The sequence below is a fragment of the Coffea arabica genome, chromosome 6c (genome assembly GCF_036785885.1).
Source record: "Coffea arabica cultivar ET-39 chromosome 6c, Coffea Arabica ET-39 HiFi, whole genome shotgun sequence".
Taxonomy (NCBI): domain Eukaryota; kingdom Viridiplantae; phylum Streptophyta; class Magnoliopsida; order Gentianales; family Rubiaceae; genus Coffea; species Coffea arabica.
In genome coordinates this window covers 1,315,826-1,338,232 of record NC_092320.1, presented here as the reverse complement: position 1 = coordinate 1,338,232, position 22,407 = coordinate 1,315,826, and the positions used below count along the sequence as shown (strand labels likewise).

At 38.0% G+C, this 22,407-nt stretch overlaps 1 protein-coding gene, 1 long non-coding RNA gene and 1 pseudogene across 3 annotated transcripts; 2 read left to right on the top strand and 1 right to left on the bottom strand.

Annotated features, from left to right (window-relative positions):
* Window positions 1–1,853: 1,853 nt before the first annotated feature.
* LOC113692296 (uncharacterized) lies at window positions 1,854–4,516 on the top strand. 2 transcript variants are annotated; one of them, XR_003448912.2, is made up of 3 exons: window positions 1,854–2,045; window positions 2,166–2,515; window positions 2,725–4,516. It is a non-coding gene; the product is annotated as an uncharacterized lncRNA (long non-coding RNA). The 2 variants fall into 2 exon arrangements; XR_003448910.2 differs by having other exon boundaries at window positions 1,854–2,515.
* Window positions 4,517–9,408: 4,892 nt separating this feature from the next.
* Window positions 9,409–16,948, bottom strand: LOC140008098 (uncharacterized; annotated as a pseudogene).
* Window positions 16,949–17,892: 944 nt separating this feature from the next.
* Window positions 17,893–20,302, top strand: LOC113693882 (protein LURP-one-related 10-like). The gene is made up of 3 exons (XM_027212643.2): window positions 17,893–18,368; window positions 19,482–19,709; window positions 19,845–20,302. Exons 1-3 carry the CDS (start codon window positions 18,054–18,056, stop codon window positions 19,989–19,991), a joined length of 690 nt encoding a protein of 229 aa, XP_027068444.1. The 5' UTR covers window positions 17,893–18,053; the 3' UTR covers window positions 19,992–20,302.
* Window positions 20,303–22,407: the final 2,105 nt, after the last annotated feature.

Genomic DNA, 22,407 nt, shown 5'->3' with positions numbered 1-22,407 from the left:
ATATTTTGCAGTTATCTATGATCCGTAACAGTCTGGGAAATCCAGCTTAATTGTGTCCCCAGAGACATAGGGCATGCAAATTTGTTTTGATTGCGACGCATTCCAAGTAGGGTACTGCACGTTCTGTGGCAACTAATGATTATGGACAACCGTAAAACTTAAGCGGCGGACGACATTCCGATTTCCATCCTCTCATGTTCATGTTCATATATATATTTTTCTAATTTGTCTCTTGATGACATCTGAAGTTGCAATTGTTGAGGCTCAACCATACGTTAATGAGAAGAGTTTAATGTAAATGTACACCACATGCAACTACAAATTACTGAAATTCACATCAGCTACCGTACGCCAAATGTTTCAAGTGAGAAGTGATTAGTCTAATTTGGAACGTCCACTTAAAAGGAACAGAAAGTTTTGCAAACTTTTTTTTTGTTAGTTTGCTCTTCTCACTAGTACTCCACTTAAGAGTGGTCCTACGTACTTCTCATCCCTTTCTCTTCCTGGGGGGCTGGGGAGGGGGGGGGGGGTTAAGTAATATATATACATACATATATATATATATATATATATATATATATATATATATATATGTTGAAGGTTCCCACTACAAACTACGTGTATGTATCTAAATAGTATCGGTTGGCCTGCTCCCCTCTCTTCTGGTGTCAGTCATCAGGGGATGAGTAACCTCACAAGTTGAGTATTGCTCTGTTCAAATTAGCTAATGTAATTTTTATAATTTTTGTGTAAATGCATATAGTTTGGGTGTAAATTTAAATTTGTCAACTCACACAACTAAATTAGAGATTATTCTAAAACTAACTTAAATTTATCTACTCACATAACTAAATTAGAGATTATTATAAAACTGCATGATTTTACATTGAATATAATAAGAGCTTAACTTGTGAGGCCCCCATCCCTCCTCATCCTAGTTGTTACAAGATAGATACAAGGGCAAATTTCACTTTATCCTTGTGTGGTTTGATATTCTTTCACATAACTCCTATGGTTTAAAAAGTTATACATAACCCCCTAATAGTTTGGATTAAAATGCCAAAGTGATGAAAATGATCATTCATAATGAAGTAATCTAAAATGTCAAAAATACCCTTATATAAAGTTGAAATTATTTATTAACCAAGGAGAGTTATGTGTATATTTTAAAAACCATAAGGGAATTATATGATAAAGTATTAAACCATAAGGAGGTTATATGATAAAACATAAAAAGCATACGTAGTTAGTATGTCATGTATTTATAAAGATAATTTCGATATTTTTAAAAACTCCGTTATGAATGACTATTTTCGTCACTTTGACACTTTAATCTAAATCATGAGGGGTTATGTATAGTTTTTAAAATTATAGGAGAATTATATAAAAAAATACTAAATCACAGGGATAAAATATAATTTGCCCTAGATACAACTAGTCTCATACTTCAGTTGCACATTTGACTCAACATTTGGTTGCCTCCTTATAAATGAGAAGCGTGCGCATATCAAACGTCAATCGCCATTAGCACTTGATGATCATCTGAAGTCTAATTTTAATAGCCCCATCTCTTCTCCCAGAGCCTATAATTCCCAGTTCTAAGTTCCCACCCATCATATATCACACACACACACGCATATGCCGAGTACATGGAAGGCTAGCTGGTGCTGCGTGGCTTGACAAGGCGACCGTTGAGCAAGATGGAGAAGCAGGGCACGTGCATTATTAACTCATGCAATACTATACATAAACATATATGTTCTCTACTCAGTTTCAACTTATGAACTGCTGCTGTAGGAACTTTTTTTTACCTTGCTTTGTGGGTTTTTTTTGGGGGGGGGGGGGGGGGGGCTCAATGGGTTAGTTCTTCATGTGCCTGTGTTCTCCATCGTGACCGCTCGCCTTAGTATTGTGTACTACTACGCATGATTGATTGTACGCATTTCATTAATCTGCTGTATACTACTGCATATAGATCTGTTGCAGCAGCAACATATCCGTGGCAAATTCCGATATTAAGAGAGAGCTTCATCATTCCCAGCCGGGTAAGTCCATTATGTCGAACTCAAACTTAAATCCCCAGCATCGAAATTGATGAAAGAAACATATGCTAGTGCCTAGTAGTATAATTCATGGATAATTTTTTTTTTCCTGAAAAGAATTAGGCAGCCAGCTTTCAACTTCAATTTGATGATTACGATTTAGATCATAATGATGAAGGGCAATGCTCTCGAGACCAACATTATGGCAAAGAAAAAGGTAATACTATATATGAATTGAGTGGTCTAGATTAGTGAGTGATGGAAGAGATTTTTTTTTTTTTTTTTTTGGGCCTCAAGCTTTTCAGCAAATTAAAGCAAGGTTGAAAGGCACCGGATAGAGGTCGACTTCAGCTACAAGTTTTACGGCAGATTGGTTTATTACCAGTAAGTAGAGCACGTGAATTATTGTAGAACAAAAGCGAGGATGCACCTTATGGTAAGGCGAACAGTCACCATCCCGGCGATGATGTTAGGTGATAATGCCCCCCTCCTTTTTCTTGCTCCAAAATATACAGCACCTAACTTTATATTTCTTCGGATATGGCTTTTAATCTACCAAAAGTACTGATTATTCAGGTGAAACAATTTGTTGTGCCCTAGTATACGTTTAAAAAAAAAATTCTCTCCGTCAATTTGTATTTCATTCTTGCCGAGTTGACGTTGATGATGGCATGTACTGCAGATGATGAGCAGCAGAGAGTTCGGCCACTAGGTATCCCTGATCAAAAAGGCACTCTTCTTTGACTTGAAAACGTTTTGTTCTCTGATCGATGGTGCTCCTAAATAACTCTGGAACTTCTTCGTTAGTGGTCTTGCAGTGGTGTAAAGGGGAAAAAAAAATATCCCCATTTTTATGCAACTGAAAGCATCGGCAACTTAGGGATCAGAAATCCTTAAAAGACCACACGATTTCGAGGACAGAGAAAGGCAGATGACGTGATTATGGTCTGAATGCAATTCTCTGGACACCAACTAGAATATCTGTTCAATAATGCGGTGGACATCAAACATTATATACTACTCCGTATTAAGGGGCCTTGCTGGACGGGACCATGCTGCAATACTTCCTGCTTGTGGGTAAGTTGGCTTGAAAGCTCTCGTGTCATTGCCAACCTGGCTGGCCTGCCCCAAGTATAATACATGTCCTTGTAGTAATAGGTATGTAAATGATGACCACTAAATTATTCTCTTTAACTAATTTTGTTTTGGGTTTTTGGGTATATGGGCGCGGTTGCTAAGGCATCATTTAGATAGCAAGTTTTTGAATTTTCTTAGAAAAATATACTATAATGATGCAATGTATATGAGTGAAAAAAAAGAAAAGAAAAGTGATTCAGAAATGTACGGAAAAAACTTTTCTGTAAAAACTCATAATGCATACAAAGCCTAAGATCTTGAAGCAGTTGTAGTTAATTTGCTTAGGACAGGGAACATAGAAAATCCATGATTAGTGAGGTTTTTGATACAATCCCCCAAGAGCTGAGCTGACTAGTCTGTCCAAGATAAAAACCAAATAAGTTGATATATGGTGACGCTCGTTCTGCTGGTTCCTAGGAGTAGTGTTACCACTCTCCAAGTAGTAACATAGATTTCCATTTAATTCGTTTTCTCTGCTCAATTAAACAAAAACTTGAGATCCAGCCTTAAGAATGAGTAGTGACATGGTATATGGTAGGAAACTGATCACTGGCAGGTATATGTTGGAGTTGATCCGCAGGAGAATTTTCGGTTTACCCATAGCAAGCTTGGCTACTTTGTCGTAAAAAGTTTAGCGGTTTTAATAGAAAAAAAACTGGTAAACCACGTACGGTAGTTTGCAGTTGATAAAGTAAAGTCTCCATAAGAAAACAAACCGAAATGTAACTCCGCCACTTCAGAGTTTAGAGTTCAGCCAGAAATCACTTTAATTTATCACTACTGGTAGCATCATTTATCCAAACGGAAGGGGGGGGGGGACAAAAAAGGAAAAAGAATGTACCATTACTACGTACTACTACCGTCAAAATCATAAAAGGCCAGGACATGATCCCCGACGACAGGGTGGGCACTCAGATCCTTGTGGCTGAAGGCTCAAAGAAATGCAGAGTTTAAACTACTATACCGACCATTAAATCATGAGAAGACATTCGCTTCAATTCCAAGCTAAGTGATCTGTCTGGCGAGTGGAAAGTAGTGACTTTATTGTAGCGGTTGGCTAGTCGAAATTGATCATATAGAAATGCTAAAATATGCAGCTGGTGTTGGTGTCCTGGTAGGGTCTTGAGAGATTGTTGGTAGTTGGCATTTCAAAGTTAGGTTTGACTGTCTAAACTTTACGGTTCATGCCCAGTGCAAGCCTGCATCACATAGGCGCATGTAAATCTTATGAGCCTTTCATAGCATGACAGAACGGTATACGTCAATTCATAGCCATTCCCAAGTATAGTTGCAAAAAATCTATCTCAAAGAAATGACTTCTGTTTTTTGTCAATAAATCTCAATGAAATGAATGACTAAATGCAAAACCAAAGATCTGTGTGTTTCTGTAAAAGATACACAAAGCAATGCTAGTAAAAAGCTCATTTACTCAACCCGTTCGCCTGATGCATTTTATATAGCTAATGATTCATTCCAGTTGATTGTATGGGATAAGGGGTCAACTCCGAAATTCTCATTCATCCTATGGTTGCCATGCAAGAAAGATAGAATGCATAACTGTGGGTGCGTAACTGGTGGTACTGAATGTGTGCTGTATCGATGAACCATCTAATTTTTTTTTTTTGAATGTCCTGTCTCGGCTGCAATCTGGCAGAAGTACCTTGGATTTGTGAACACTGGAAATCCAATTCTTTTGTTGACAGATTTCGTACGCTTGCTCTTGTTGTCTTAGTGTATTTCATTTGTAGAACTAGGGACCTGGGGTTGGTCCAGAATGGGGCTGATTCTACTGTGACTATGGTAAATCAGATTGTTGAAACTATTTGGCTCATTGGTGTTTCCTGGAGGGTGTGCCTAATGTTGTAAAAATAATCCGAACAATACTAACAAAATTGCAGACGATGAAGCTTCAGTCGTATTTAATAGCACTATCCTGATTTATCATATCTATGTATATATATAATAGGAGTGCTTAATAGCTCACACTAGTTATCAATCTAAAACAAATTCAACAAGAAACTAAACATTATAAAATGACAAGAAGTCTCTTTGATTTTTCAACATGGGACAAAATCTTTTGAAATACTCCTTTTGTTGTATAGATAGCCTCTGCTACTGTGTAAAAGGCTAAAAGCTAATGCTCTTCTATAAATAAAAGCTCACATTTTACCTTAAAAAAAAATTTCCTTGACCATACAGGAGCTCCTGGATTGAAGAGAACTTTTAACTGTAGCAAATTTACTCTATGAGACTAAGGAATAATAATCATACAACGAGACAGGCACATACAAATCCTTGTCATATCAGTCGCAATCGGCTGGCAATTAAAATGATTACTGCAGATGACTTTGCAACAAAGCCTAACGAATGGTGGGGAAAACTGTCTGAGTGCAGTTTTGTTTTCCGGCTGAAGGCTCTCTACTCTCTACAATCTCAGGAGAAGGTCCGTCACTCAGTTATCATGAGCATTGCTAACTGAATTAGGGCAGCACCTAACTAAAATGGTACCAGTATTTTGTTCCTTGAGATTTTAAGAGTAACGACCAACGTCTCCATCAGAAGCATTTTTTCAGTTCGATCAAACAAAACATGGAGGTAAAAGATGACCATAAACAACTAATGAACTTCAATTAAGAAAAGTAACATGTTGGACCAACCCTAAATTGGCTAGGCACCTGATCGGTACTGGCACTCTTAACCCAGTATACAGGTGGATCAGAACTAGTGGAACCAAAGTCTTTGTTCACTAGTTCTGAAACAAGCTTTTTGTCTTTGCTGTCCCTAGTGTTATTTGTGGAATCTGCGCTACTTTCTCAAATAAAAAATAAAAGGCTCCAAAGAAGAGAGAGAGGAAAAAAAAAAAGTGAAAAAGCCCAAAAAGGGACCCGCCAAAAGAAATTAAACTGCCAGAAAGTCACAAAGGAAAGGTTGGAAAGACTTAAGATTAGGCCCGAGATAAAATGATTGTCGGTTCCACGTATCATGATTCAGTTGATTCCCTCTTAGCTATTCATTAGCAACCTTTCCTGTCATCGCAGGATTCGCAGCCATGACCCTGGAGTTATCTCCTCAGGGAAGGCAGGATTAGATTGAAAGGAAAAAACCACTGGCTGAGGCAGATTTGAATTGTGAAAAGAAGCACCATTAGAGTCCTGGTCTAAAATGCTGACTGAATGGTGGAATGCTCAATAGCCAAGTGCCAACGGAAGAATAATGGCCAGATTTGAGAGTTTTATAAATAGAAATGCGAGAAGAAAACGTTTGGCGAACGGAACCAAACCGAGAACAGTTGCAAGATGCTCGGTAGAAAACAAAAGGCAGTTGTTGAATTCTTTGTGACATGGGAGGAATCCAAGAAGTAGGATAGGATAATTAAGAATTATGAGCAGACAACCAAAAATACCTTCCCTGGAAAAGGTTGTAATACTGACAATTTACAAAAAAGAAATACCGGTTTACAATGAAACATGCATTGACGGAAATACAAGATGACTAGCATTTGTGTATACAAAGGCCTGAGCAGAGCGCTTTCTGTCTAGATTACGAAAGAACATCTTTCTCTATTGAGTCTGGAATTAGAGGTGGCCTATGTTTTCAGAATCGGACCGGATATCGATTCGATCGAGCTCAGGATCAGGGGTCAATGGATTCAACCGGATTCGATAGGGATTGAATTGGATGACGTCATAAATAAAATTTATTTAAAAATTAAAATATTATATGTAAAATACTTAATAACATGTTAATATTAATAAAGGTATATTCATATATATTTGATGTTTCAAATACATTTAATTAGAAAATACAAATAAATTAGAGCAATCAAGTAGCAATTTATATTATTTAATCAGCATTAACAAGTTTAGAATTAAAACTATGGATTTAATTGAAATAACACCAAACTTTAAGACAACATTTATAAAATATAAAATATTTGAGGTATGTTAATAATTTTTAACAACTTAAGGATCAAAATATCATATTAAAAATATTCTGCCCTTTTTTTAAATAAAAAAAAAAAGAATGCCGGGTTCATTTTTTCGATCAAAACCCGGGTTTTGACCCGATTTGACCGAGTTTTTGATTTTTCGGTTTTTAGGATTAGCTCGGACCGGCCAACTTGCCGGTTCTCGATTCGACCGGTCAAACCGGGCGATCCGGTCCGGTCCAAGTTTAAAAACAGAGGAGGTGGCAATAAAAATAAATGATTTAGAATTGATTTTAACTTAATGAACGGTGGATGAAATTTATCCAATTCATTTAGATTCAGTTAATAAATAGATCTAAAAAATTAAATAAAAACCAATTATCTATTTATAATTTATTTAAATATTTTGGTTACTTTTTTTTGTTTTACCATTTCTTGTAATATGAAAATAATTTTTTATATACTTGTAAATTTTAGGCTTATTTGGATGAAAAAGAAGACAAAATACTTAGATTTTTATATATAAAAAAAAAACCCAAGACTCGTAATAGTAGCTTTCTGTACCAATCAAATATATGTGCATACTTATATATATATATATATATATATATATATATATATATATATATATATATATATATATATATATATTCTTTATTACTCATCAGATATTACGTTTTTCATTCTATAAAGCATACATCAGTATTTTGGGAATTTACAATCTTTGTCACATTTTTAATGTTATACTTCTTTACACTACATAATAGAGTGACATGTGTTCCTTTATTTTACGTTAACGATGTCCACGGATCATCTAAGAATAGTTGGTGGATGATGTCTTTTGACTAATATTAATTCAAAAGACACCAACTCATGAAATTCATTTTCATAGGAAAAGTCTAATGGTTGAGTTTGTTCATGAGAAACCAACACATGAAATTCTTTTTCACAGATGACCACGTGGATTCTCAAATCCTACAGAGATTATAAAGCTAAAAGCTACCAGGTGTATGTACACAAGCACAAATAGACAAAGTCTGGAATTCATCCATGAAAATAAGAAGCCATTAACTTGTTTTACAATCAAGTCTGAAGTATATAGGCACCTCAACTTTGATTGATGAATTAAGGGTCTGTTTGGTTGGAAGTAAAATGTTTTCCTTGGAAAAATATTTTCCGTGGAAGTAATTTTCCATGAAAATCATTTCCCTTTCATCATTTTCAGGTGTTTGGTTAGCTTATTGAAAATATTTTCTTACTTCATTTTTATGGTGTTTGTTTAACTTTTGAAATATTTTCACTTTTATCTCTATCTTTACTTTCTACACATTATAACTACATACTTCTTTCCATACAAAATAAGAAAATTTATCTCATTGTTTAACTTTAAAAAATCTTGGAGAAATGTATATATGAATAAAAAATATCTCCTTAAGCAATAAACAAATTGCTGGCCATTTAGTGTCAAATATCAATCACATGCAATGCTTATTGTGACATATATCTTGCACTCTCACTGCTGAAAGTTTCTCTAGAAAAGAATGTCCCTATTATACATAATTAATTACTAGCATAGGATGAGCAGGATGAGGTTTTTTTTTAATTTTGAATATACTAGGGGAGGGTTGGGTTGGGTTGGGTTGGGTGGTACAGGGGAGGGAGTGTAAGAAAAAGGTTTTCGGTTCGAGTTCTCCTGTTTACACTAAAAAAAAAAAAAAGAACATACTACAAAATGTTTTCGATAAGTTTGGAACATACTACAGGCGGGATGCATGCATCTCGGAAAACAACTTCAGTAAGTTTGGAAGGGAAGTTGTTTTCCATAAGATGAGTGAAAATATTTTACATAGGAAAATGTTTTCAGTAACTTTTGTACAACCAAACACGGGAAATTAGGAAAATATTTTCCTGGAAAACATTTTCACCCGAAACAAACGGACCCTAAAATTGGAGATTTTTGGGGACGAATGAGAGTTAAGTTTCAATTTGAAAAAAGGAAGGCAAAATTGACTGGAAAATGGAAATGGATCCTCGGGAGAGTGTGACTGTGTGAGTTTTGATAGCAGAACCACCAGAGAGTGAAGAGGTAAAGGAATCAATCTAATGTCCGCTTTTAGTTATTTCTTTTTTCGTTTCTTTTATTTGATTTTTAAGTAAATGGATATATATGATTTTTGTGGATAATTCATATAAATCGATTTAATTTAATGGCTTTACGTTGGTCAACCATTTAAAATTAATACTATAAATGGATAACCAAAATCTATTTAATTATAAATTATATGGATGAATAAATGAATCTCAATCCAAATTGCCCCCTCTAGTTTGGATCATGAAACCTTTTTTCTCAAGTTATACGTGGTGTTTCCACAAGACTCTCTGCCTAAATTCACGAATTCAACACAAAACAGCCACCTCTCAATCCTCATCACGAGGCAATGTTAAGAAACGAAGAAGAGGTCTCGACATTGAATTACAAGGTTTATCGACTCCACGATAATTGGATGAATCAGCTCCTATAGAGTTCACTTCAAAACTGTATGCCACTGCACATCCTTGCAGAATTGCTTCCCAAGCCCTGAATCCAGGAGTCATGTTCTTACCAACCATCTCTATGAGCAATTCGACCGCTTTACCCCACAAACCTCTCTTGCTCAACCCGCAAAGGATCTAATTAAACGCCATAGAATGAGACAAGGAAAACTTGTCTACCATCTCCCTCAACAAATCACAACTGTAATGGTATCGAACAGTAGCCAGGCAACAGACCAGCTCCCAGTGGCAGGTTTATGAACAGCACAGAACTAATTTACCAACAGGAAGAACCAATATGAACTGATGAATAATCAATGAATTAGTATTGATATTGATTGAAAATAGAAGATTACAGAGTTGGCGGAAATAAGAAAGGAAATGAAAGATTGAAGGAAAACAGAAGAGAAAGAACCAGGGAATGATCCCTTACAACTTGACTAACAAAATGATAATCCTTTCCACTACTGATCCTATCTTTATATAGAGTTAACTAATAGCCCGCTCCTCTGATGCTTCCCAATCCAGCTCATCCATGTGAGGGATAACAGAAATCTGTTGGAGAGCCACTTGCTCAGAAACTCACGTTGCTTGAGCTTGTTCCCAGAAAAGGCGTGATTTGTTTCCCACGCCTCCACCTTCAATCTTCTTTGTTTCTCACGTCTTCTTACTTAATAAAAGCGTGTTGCCAGAATCCACGCCTTCCGCCTGTTGTAGTTACTTACTTAAAGGCGCGCTTCTTTGTTTCACGTCTTTAGCTTCTGTTTCATGACAATTGCCCCTCCTTCAATCAATCTTGTCCTCAAGATTGAAATTCAGGGAATTCCTTCCTTATCTTCTCTGCGTCTTCCCAAGTAGCTTCAGCAGGAGTAGTTCCCCACCAGTGAATGAGCCACTGCACTGTTGCTGCATTTCTCTTCTTGATGCTTCTGCGATCCAGAATTGTTGCTGGTGTCACCCTCAAATGTCCTTTTTCGTCTAAGTTTGGTAGCTGGAGCACTGGAGTTGTATTTCCTCCTACCTTTTTCTTTAGTAAGGATACATGAAACACAGGGTGTACCTTGGATCCATCAGGTAGCTTAAGTTTGTATGCTACCTCTCCTATTTTCTGAACTATTTGATAAGGGCCAAAATATCTAGCTGACAGTTTGGTGTTGCTCCTCAACTCCACAGACATTTGTCTATATGGCTGTAATCTTAAGTAGACCCAATCCCCTACCTGGAATGATCTTTCACTTCTATTTTGGTCAGCATAAAACTTCATTCTGTTCTGGGCTTCTTGCAAGTTGGTTTTGAGAATTCCATCCATCCTCTGTCGATCCTTCAGATGGTCCTCCACTGCTGCTACTCTAAGGTGTAAATAGGGACCTACTGCCAGTTGAGGAGGAGCCATTCCATACAATGCCTCGAATGGACTCATCTGAATAGTTGTGTGGTAGGTAGTGTTATACCACCATTCAGCAAGGGAGAGCCATGCATTCCATCTTCTTGGCTCCAAATGTGTCATACATCTTAAGTACATTTCCAGCACTTGGTTGACCCTCTCGGATTGGCCATCTGTTTGGGGATGATAGGCTGTGCTTAGCTTCAAATCCGTACCCAACAAAGTGAAGAGTTCAGTCCAGAATTGACTGGTGAACACCTTGTCTCTGTCAGATAGCATGCTTAAAGGAATTCCATGCAGCTTGCAGATGTGATCCAAAAAGAGTCTGGCTACTGTAGGGGCATCAAAAGGATGTGAAAGGCTGATGAAATGTGCTGATTTGGTGAGTCTATCCACCACTACCATAATAGTGTCCCTCTTCTCTGATATTGGCAGGCCTTCGACAAAATCCATTGTGACATGACTCCATGAGTACTGAGGTATAGGAAGAGGTTGCAGGAGTCCAGGATAAGCAACGTGCTCATCCTTGCATTTTTTGCATGTGTCACACTGCAAAATGGTATCCTTGATATCCCTGTGCATCCCTGGCCAGTGGAACAGCTGCTTGGCTCTTAAGTAGCTAGCCTGAATTCCAGAATGACCTCCAAGTTGTGAACCATGTATTGCAGCAATGATTTTCTTCCTCACATCTCCCTTTGAGCCAACTACTATCTTTCCTTTGTATCTGAGCACTCCATCCTGATAAGAGTGTTCTGATGGATTACTAGGAGTGAGCAATAACTGTCTGATCAGGTTCTGTACTTCTTCATCCCCTTGGTAGCTACCTATAACCTCCTTCATCCACTCTGGAATGACACATGTCAGCTCAGTACAATCTCCTTCTTCTCTGCTTGCCCTCCTGGATAGAGCATCTGCTGCTACATTTTCTTTCCCTTTTCTGTATTGGATCTCATAGCTTAGTCCTAGCAGTTTGGTGAGCCATTTCTGCTGAAGTGTTGTCGTGACTCTTTGGTCTAGGAGGTACTTAAGACTCTGATGGTCAGTCTTAATAATGAAATGACTCCCCTCCAGGTAGTGCCTCCATTTAGTGACAGCAGTTACCAAGGCCAACAATTCCTTTTCATAAATGGACATTCCCAGGTTCTTGGGACCCAGGCTTTGGCTCATGAATGCGATTGGCCTTTTATTCTGCATCAGTACTGCTCCAATTCCTCCATAGCAAGCATCAGTTTCCACTTCAAAAGGCTTGGTGAAATCAGGTAAGGCTAGCACGGGTGTGCTGCACATTGCCAGTTTGAGCTTCTGGAAGGCCTCCTCTGCTTCTGTATTCCAGTGGAAGCCATCTTTTCTTAGCAATATGGTAAGTGGCTTTGCAGTAGCTCCATATCCCTTGACAAATTTTCTGTAATACCCTGTTAAACCCAGAAATCCCTTGAGCTCCTTGACAGAAGCTGGCTTAGGCCATTTCATCATACTGTCCACTTTCTTTGGATCTGCCCTTACTCCTTCTCCTGAGATAATGTGGCCAAGGTATTCTACTTCAGTTTGTGCGAAGGAGCATTTACTCCTCTTGGCATACAGTTGATTTTCCTGCAATATGTTTAGTACTTCTGCCACCTGCTGCAGGTGCACTTCCAGAGAGGGACTGTAAATCAGTATATCATCAAAAAAAACCAGGACATACCTCCTCAATTGCTCCCTGAAAATGTGATTCATGAGGCTCTGGAATGTTGCTGGAGCATTTGTCAGGCCAAAAGGCATAACTTTAAACTCATAAAGGCCTTGGTGTGTTCTGAAGGCTGTTTTATGCACATCTTCCACCTTGACCCTGATTTGATGGTAACCTGCCCTTAAGTCAATCTTGGTGAAGTATTTTGAGCCCTGTAATTCATCCAGGAGTTCATCTATTAGTGGCATAGGGAATTTGTCCTTCAAGGTGAGTTCATTGAGTTGCCTGTAATCCACACAAAACCTCCAACTTCCATCCTTCTTTTTGACTAGTAGTACTGGAGATGCAAAATGGCTGTTACTAGGCTGAATGATTCCCATCTGCAGCATTTCCTTCACCAATCTCTCTATTTCTGACTTTTGTACGTAGGGGCACCTATATGGTCTGACTTGGAATGGGGAAGCTCCCTCTTTCAAAGGAATGCTGTGGTCGTGGCTCCTCCTTGGGGGCATGCCTTGAGGTTCAGCAAACACTCCTTCAAACATGCCCAGCATTTCCTCCATCTCTGTTGGTATTATTTCAGTGTCTCCTTTCCCTTCTTCCACCACATACAGCTGGGCAGTTATCCCATATGCCTGTTTCCTCCTCCATTTTGCTAGCTTGCTTCCTTTGATGGCCTTGAGTTGAAGCTCATTGACTTCCCCCTTTAGCTCCACTGGTTGGCCCCCCTGCAGGAACTTCATGGAGAGTTGCCTGAAATCAAACTCAATAGGGCTGTATCTGGCTAGCCAGTCTACTCCCAAGACCATGTGGCAACTTCCCAGTTTCAAGGTATTGAATTGGTGTGTGAACTTATTTCCCTGCATTTCCCATTGCAAGGGCCCTTGTAGTTGCCTAGACTCCAACTGTTCACCATTGGCAACCCTGACTGTTAATGGATTTCCAATAGTTGGCAGTTGAGTGGTCTTAGCCAACTTTTCATCAATGAAACAGTGAGTGCTCCCACTATCTACCAAGATTATGATCTCTCTCCCTGCTATCTTCCCTCTTAGCTTAAGGGTCTTATGTTCAGTTCCCCCAGCCAGAGCATGGATGGAAACTTCTATATTCTCATTACTTAACTCCCCTTCTGGACAGTCACAGAATTCCTCTGTATCCTTCCTTAGTTCCTCTGAGCTCTCTCCTAACCCCCATGGATCATCTATCAGTATGTAATTCAGGTGAGCTTGTTTGCAGGTATGTCCCAGTGTATAAGGCTCAGCACACTTGAAACACAACCCCTTTTCTCTCCTGTAACTCAGCTCAGAGGGAGTGATTTTTCTGAACTGATCTACTGTATGGTTTCCTGTTTGGTTGCTTCTATTGGAAATAGGCTCTGGCTTCTTATATTGGAAGTTAGGCCACTTCATTTTGGTATGTGGGGTGAAATTTTGTTTGTTAACAGGTGGGATGCTAGGTGAGGGTGTGTATTTGCTCATCATCTTCCCTTGTGTTTTCCTAACAGCTTCCAGGTTCCTTTCCTGCAACTTAGCAGCTTCAATGGTGTCTGCTAAGGTGAGGGGTCTGGTCATCCTAACCATACTTACTATTTCCTCCTTTAAACCACTAAGAAAACACGATTTGTAATATGAATCAGGTTGACCAGGGAGAGATAACATTACCATAGATTTCAGTTGTTCAAACTTCTCCAGGTACTCAGTGACACTCCCTGTCTGCATCAGCTTGTTAAATTCCTCTATGGCCTCCTCTGGATCTCCCTCCCCAAACCTTTCACAAACCGCCATTGCTAGTTCTCTCCATGGAACTGTCCCCTTCTCGTGGTACATGCCATGGAACCAGATGTCTGCCTTCTCCTGGAAATGGAGTTGAGCAATGTCTGATTTCAGGCCTTCCTCCACTTCATGGATCTGGAAGTATTTGTTTGCTCTTCTAACCCACTCTCTGGGTTTATTTCCATCAAACGCAGGGAAGTCCATCCTTGGTAGTCTGGCTCCCCCTTTACTTCCCCCTTTCTCAGTTAAATCTGTGGTAACTGCTATCCTAGCCTCATTCCTAGAACTACCCCCTTCTACCTCCTTCCCCTTGTCGTTTAGTTTGGCCATGATCTGAGCCATCATGTTCATCATCCCCTCATATTTCTGATCTAAATTTTTTATGGCTCTATCTGTGCTCTCCTGCCTATGCTCCATTGCCCTTACAGACTGTTCTACCCCATCATTCTTATTGGCAAAAGTCCTCACCACACTCCCCAACTCAGTGAGCTCCTTTCTCAGAGCTTCCTCCTGAGTTTTAGTCATGTCCCAATGGCTTGTAGCTAGCTCTGATACCACTGTAATGGTATCGAACAGTAGCCAGGCAACAGACCAGCTCCCAGTGGCAGGTTTATGAACAGCACAGAACTAATTTACCAACAGGAAGAACCAATATGAACTGATGAATAATCAATGAATTAGTATTGATATTGATTGAAAATAGAAGATTACAGAGTTGGCGGAAATAAGAAAGGAAATGAAAGATTGAAGGAAAACAGAAGAGAAAGAACCAGGGAATGATCCCTTACAACTTGACTAACAAAATGATAATCCTTTCCACTACTGATCCTATCTTTATATAGAGTTAACTAATAGCCCGCTCCTCTGATGCTTCCCAATCCAGCTCATCCATGTGAGGGATAACAGAAATCTGTTGGAGAGCCACTTGCTCAGAAACTCACGTTGCTTGAGCTTGTTCCCAGAAAAGGCGTGATTTGTTTCCCACGCCTCCACCTTCAATCTTCTTTGTTTCTCACGTCTTCTTACTTAATAAAAGCGTGTTGCCAGAATCCACGCCTTCCGCCTGTTGTAGTTACTTACTTAAAGGCGCGCTTCTTTGTTTCACGTCTTTAGCTTCTGTTTCATGACATGGATAACCAAAATCTATTTAATTATAAATTATATGGATGAATAAATGAATCTCAATCCAAATTGCCCCCTCTAGTTTGGATCATGAAACCTTTTTTCTCAAGTTATACGTGGTGTTTCCACAAGACTCTCTGCCTAAATTCACGAATTCAACACAAAACAGCCACCTCTCAATCCTCATCACGAGGCAATGTTAAGAAACGAAGAAGAGGTCTCGACATTGAATTACAAGGTTTATCGACTCCACGATAATTGGATGAATCAGCTCCTATAGAGTTCACTTCAAAACTGTATGCCACTGCACATCCTTGCAGAATTGCTTCCCAAGCCCTGAATCCAGGAGTCATGTTCTTACCAACCATCTCTATGAGCAATTCGACCGCTTTACCCCACAAACCTCTCTTGCTCAACCCGCAAAGGATCTAATTAAACGCCATAGAATGAGACAAGGAAAACTTGTCTACCATCTCCCTCAACAAATCACAACCTTCATCAAAGCAACAATCAAAACCTCGTATGTCAAGGAATTAAGTTTCACACCTATGAATTTCATGTTTTTATGCATCTTTCTCGCCAGATTCAACTCCCCACTCCCACAACGGGCGCCCAAGATTGTGCTATAGGTGGTCAAATCAGGTCTACATCCCAGCTCCTCCATAGAAGCCAGCATCTTTATTGGCTCCTCCGAATTATTTTGCTTACACGGGCCAGATACATACACATTATAGGTGAAAATATCAGGAGCCAGACCCAACACAAGCATTTCGTCAAACAGCTCATCGGCTTTTAAGTACCAATCTACCCGAGATCCAGTTAGAGCAAACGATATCGGGCACAGATTCCTCCGCTTTCATCCGATTCAAGGCCTCGAAAGAGTCCATACAACGCTGCCCCTTTTGATTAAATAGCGAATCACACTGCACCAATCACCTCTCTCGGGGGAAAAATCTAATTTCTTTTTCAAAATTTGAGTTACTCATAAATTTTTAGAATTTTCTTTTTAAAAGCTGTAAAAGTAAGACCTACACAAAGAAGCCAGGAAAAATGAACTTCTTTGGCGATGGCTCTCCAGATTCAACTTCTCCATCAAAATAGTCACAAAGAACTAGCTTCAAGCTAACAGATGAAAAGCCAATTAGGTAAATTCATATAATCCATCATTTTGTAACATTTAATTTTATATTTCATGTTGCTGATTTTCTTGATTTTGTTTCTCTATTTCTGAGTCCTGTTTTTGACCTTTTTCCTATTATTTTCTTCTCCCACCTTGTATATAAGCTGTGACAGGGTTTGTTCTGTTGCCTTAAGTTCTAAGAAGCTTTGACTTCCCTATCATTTGTACCAAAATTTTCTCATTGTTACGAATTCTCCTTGCGACTTTCCGTTGGACTAAGCTACATATGACATTTTTACAACATATCTTCTTCCATCCATAAAGGGCTAATTTCAGAAACCTCCCCCGAGATTTCTGACAATTTCACTGAACTTTTATGAGATTTGAAAAAATTACACATATCTCTCTTGATTTGATAATTTTAGTAACAAAATTTTACAATAATATTGACTTGATCAAAATTTTAAATTAATATCTAAAAATACCCTTGTGTAATGAGTTTCAATTTACTTCCCTATAGAATTATAAGATTATCTAATGTAATTATAAGGAAAATGTGCTGAATTTTTCATGTCTATACCTGCTATTTAATAAACAACTATAATAATAATTTTATCACTATGATAGGATACTTTTGATGCTATTTTATTATGAATTTAGATTTATAAGATAGAAAATAAAATGTTGAAATAATTGATTCACAATTTATGAATTTTTTGAATAGTAGGATTATCATAATTTAGTAATGATTTTGGGCAATTTCTTTTCGATTTATTATTAATTTTAATACCAAAAAATATAAACAAGATTACTAAAAAACATCGATTATGTATAAAGTTAACTCATCAAAAAAATCATTAGTTCGACATTTGATAACAATAGAAACTAGAGATAATAATGTTAATTTTATAATTTTATTGGCAAAAAATTAAAATAACAAGGAATAAGAAGGAAAAATAATGAAAAAATAATTTAAAAATCATTCTAAATATAAGCATACCAAACAAGGGAATTTTATTAAAATATTTAAGGGTAGTGTTGTTATTTTAAATGATAAGGGAGGTATATATAATTTTTTAAACATCAAGGGAGCTTAGTAAAATTGTCAAAACCTCAGGGGAGGTTTTTGAAATTATTCCATCCATAAAAAATAAGATAAGAAAAAGATTCGTTGAAAATCAATACCGACTGATATTTATCACTTCTTTAACATCCACTATGTAATAAATATTTCAGTTTACGTCAACTACTGTCCACCGCCCGCCCGGAGCACGCTAACACGCTTGTTTCAGCCCCAAATTCAATTCAACTAGTCAACCATCGTTACGGAGTCGGATCTATTTGAAAATGGCTGAGACAAGCTATGGAGGAGGAGCAGGAGGAGCACCCGCGTTTCCAAATCCAGCAGCCTATGGTGCCGCCGCCGCCTATCCTCATCCCGTTGTTAATCCCTTGGCCGTGGTGGGCCCACAATTCTGTGCTCCCTACCCTGTTGATCTGGTTATTGTCAGGAAGCTCCTCACCCTGTCGGAAGGCAACTTCGGAGTCACCGACGTTAATGGCAACATAATGTTCAGGGTCAAGGGCAAACTCTTCAGTTTGCGCGATCGCCGCATCTTGCTCGACGCTGCCGGCAACCCTTTGCTTACTTTTCAGCAAAAGGTACACCACCACTCTCGTCCAGTAGTACTCGCAATATCTCTTGTTGTGTCAAATTTACTTCTTTATTTTCTCCCCATATTTACTTCCCTCGTGTTAAATTTATGATCAGCTCCGGGAAAACCACCAGTAAGAAATTTTTTATTTTTTGTAAAGAAAGGAAATATTGATCTCCCAAAGACCAGTTATCCGTTCTCTATACTGTTCTTTCTGGGACATCGGGAACTCCTCGTCTTGAAGTAATTAAATTCGAAGCAACTTTTCGGTATCTTGAATTGTTTTATTCCGAATTGTCTGTGATACCTTGTTTTCCATTTGGGTTAGTGCTGTACTGCTGGTATACACCTCTTCCTTTCTCCTTTTTTTTTTTTTGTGATTTTTAAGTTTGAGTAACTTGTGGATGAACTTGTTTTCCATTTGTCCTTAGTTTTAAGGGTTAAAAACAAAAAAAATCCCTGGTATATCTAATACACGGAAAAGCTCGTAGTTTCAAAACATATAAAATTACATCTCATGTTTTAAACTAAATTATAAACTAACAGAATTTGTCAAACTTAACGAGATCCCGTAAATTTAACGGAAAACTCAATAGAATTAGGTAAATTTACCGGTAAACTTAACGGAATCTGGTAAGTTTAACGGCTGAGACCATCATTTTCGTTACGCTTAACGAATTTTGTTAGTTTATAATTTAGTTCAAAATATGAGACGTTGTTTTGTATGTTTTAAAATGGCAAGGGATTTTTCTGTATATTAAGTATACACATGGGTTTTTTTTGTTTTTAACCCTACTTTTAAACACATTCTGCCATTAGTTTTCCCGTCGGTGTTGTTTTTCACCAGTTCAACGGGTCAAGATCTCTATCTAATTACACCTGAAACTCTGGAAGTGGTGTTCTCATCAAATTCGTAGTGCTGTACCCTGTAAACGTGTCTAAGAATGTTGGTCAGTACTGTATGATTACTATCAAAGATGTGTGCACAACTGCTCAGGCCGATATAGGATCTGGTCATGATTGATTGTTAATCATTTGTAGCGTTGGGATTGAGCACAGATCCATCTCGACCACTATTGAAGATTTGTACGACTCTGTATCCTTTTCTGCTCGTTTTCAGATACTGACTGCGCATAGGCGATGGAAAGTATTCGGAGGAGATGCTTCTGATGATAAAAGCCTACTTTTCAGTGTCAAGAAGTCTTCACTCATTCAATTCAAAACCAAGCTAGATGTATTCTTGGCTTCTAATACAAAAGAAGATGTTTGTGACTTTAAAATTGAAGGCAGCTGGTTTGAACGGTCGTGCACTGTCTATGCTGGAGATTCTTCTACCATTGTTGCTCAGGTACACGATGTAAAGCTTTTCCTAGCTGCTGGAGTGACATGCTTCTTCTGCACCTGTATAACGGAATGTTTCTAGTATTTATTTGAGACTTGGGATTTGATCATGAATCAACTCCTGCTTAATGTTATGTTTCAGATGCACAAGAAACACAGTGTCCAGAGTGTATTACTCGGAAAAGATACTTTTGCAGTGACTGTGTATCCCAACGTCGACTATGCCTTCATAGTTGCCCTTGTGGTGATTTTGGAAGAAATCAACGAGGACAGGGATGGTGAGGATTGAAATCCCCATGACTATGAGCGATGGTGTTCATTCTGATGCCTTGTATCATTCGTTCGTGCTGTGGCAGTTTCGAATGTCCTTGAGGTTGCCATGAATTTCAGAAAGCACCAGGGTATCCTTATGTGGATAATAAGTAAAGGGCAGTTAATTAGTTTTTTACTTGGAGGCTGTATGACAAGAAAGCTTCCGTCTTGAGAGTCATTTAAGCATTTAGCTTCTGTATTGTGCGTGGAATTTCATCTTTCATCTAATAAAGCTGCAGTTTGGAAATGCAGCACCTCCTGACGTTGGATTGCGGGAGTTTAGTTCGATATCGGCTACCGTTCTTGTATTAGTGAATGAGGTGCCTAATTTCATATAACAATACAAGGAACAAAGACCATTGCGAAGTTCTAAAAATTGGAAATCGTTTAGGAGACAGTAGTTTAACTGCCATGCAAATGCTCAGTTCTGAAAATGCGCGTAAATCACCAGGCATTTTCAGAAATCAGTTGGTTAAGTCACGCATTTGGAAGAACCTGATAGAGGGGGGCAAGTGATACCTGCGCAAGGAAAGAGGTAAGGCCACGGCAAAAGATGATGGGAATCGACTAATGAGAAAGGACTAGGTAATCTGATATATGATCAGGCTCCTACCGAAGACAAAAAGATATGATTAGGCAAAACAAAATTAAATGAGTTCAAAAGCTGATAAATAATGGGAGTGGCATTCAGTCGTGCGTCTCTGGATAGAGCTTGGCATGATGGATGGAGCTGTCCTGCGAGCAAAATGAGATTTAGAAGAAGAATCCAGAAACGTGTCTTTTGGATTTTTTTGGAGCCCCACATCTAGCATCAAGTAGTCTGTAATGGATTGAGTGGTGGAGCCTTGGATCATGATGACTTGTGATTGAAGAGGAGTGAGGAGCAGTGAGAATCCAATTCTACAACCATTGGGCCTCGGTTGAAACGGCCGAGCAACTTATTGGAAGTACATCGTACAAGAAGTATACAGTAGTGTTTCTTGTTCAGATAGTATAATAGTACACTTGTCCGGTATAATGATTCACCGTTTAGTTTCCATACAAGTTTGTCTCTTTAGGCTTCTCCCTTATAAAGTAGAGGAGCAAGAGTAGAGATAGTTACAATTGCCGACCCAAAAAAAAAAAAAAAGTATTCAATTCCACAAAAGTGTAAACGGAGTCAAAAGGCATAAAAATGTGTTTGTGAATCATATGGAGCATCCATAACATTAAATTGTTGTTGTTAGTAAAAAAAAAAAAAAAACACACAAAAAGTGTTTAAACTCCAACCACTAAATACTAGTAGTAATTAGATTCCATCTCCTACTTTCCAACATCTTACAAATAATTGCTCTCTCTGTGATCTACAATCTCCCTCCATCTATCTATCTATCTGTCTGTCCGTAAATGCATGGAGGGAATCTTCCGGAGGACCACGATTGATCGCATGATTTTCTAGCTGATCATATTATCATGAAATATCGGCAGAATAAAGGCTTTTTTTTTTTCCCCTTTTTTGCTTTTTGGTTGTAAGTCATAAAGATTTTTGACGTTTTTCTTCTTAATAATAGACTTTTTATATTTTGTTTATGAGGTTATCAAGTATGCCAACTTTGGTTGACTGGTAAATTCTAAACTGTTTTTAAGTGCTAAGCTGATCGAGAACTCATAGACATGGTAATGGCATAAAATAAAGCTGCAATGGCGTGATACACGTTGATTCATTTATCTTTTATTGGAAGTATGCTGACGTAAGGGGCATATTCTATCTTATACTCATAGTAGGGTAGACCATGGCTCCTGTACTAAATTAATGACTTCTTTTCCCCAGATACTAATGCTCCAGTCAACAATGGATGGCTGGCTGGAATTTCTCCTTAGCAAGAATTTTCTGCTATCAACCTCTCCATATAGGATTTCTATTAGTTAGTATAACGCGCACCATAACTATGAATAAATACTTCTTTTTGTAATTACTACTTTGTGGTTAGCCCCACCAAAACTGTGCCATGTTGTCTGAGTGTTTGGATAGCACAAATATGTCAAATTCACTTGCATCATAAACACATTTTTCAACTCATCTTTTTATATTCCCAATTATCTTTTTCTCTCACATACATCACATCGCAAAAAGTGTTACAGTAATTATTCCAAATAATATTTCAAATAATACTCTATCCAATTCCAGCCCCAACACTAAAATCAAGTAATAACTGTGTGTTTGGATAGAAGATTATTTGAAATAATTACTGTAGCACTTTTTATAAGATAAAAAAATAATTTAAAAGATAAAAGTGTGTGTTAAAAAATTTGTTTGTGATACAAATAAACACATTTTTGGCAAATAATTCTTAGGTGTAACATAAAAAACTGACTCTAAAATTTTTTCTAATATCACTTAGCACTCATGAGAT

What these genes read in the sequence shown, in the direction of transcription:
- LOC113693882 (XM_027212643.2), top strand. Translation starts at nt 18,054, where the DNA reads ATGGCTGAGACAAGCTATGGAGGAGGAGCAGGAGGAGCACCCGCGTTT. An exon ending in TGCTTACTTTTCAGCAAAAG is followed by an intron (nt 18,369 to 19,481) that starts GTACACCACCAC and finishes GCTCGTTTTCAG; the next exon opens with ATACTGACTGCGCATAGGCG. An exon ending in CTTCTACCATTGTTGCTCAG is followed by an intron (nt 19,710 to 19,844) that starts GTACACGATGTA and finishes GTTATGTTTCAG; the next exon opens with ATGCACAAGAAACACAGTGT.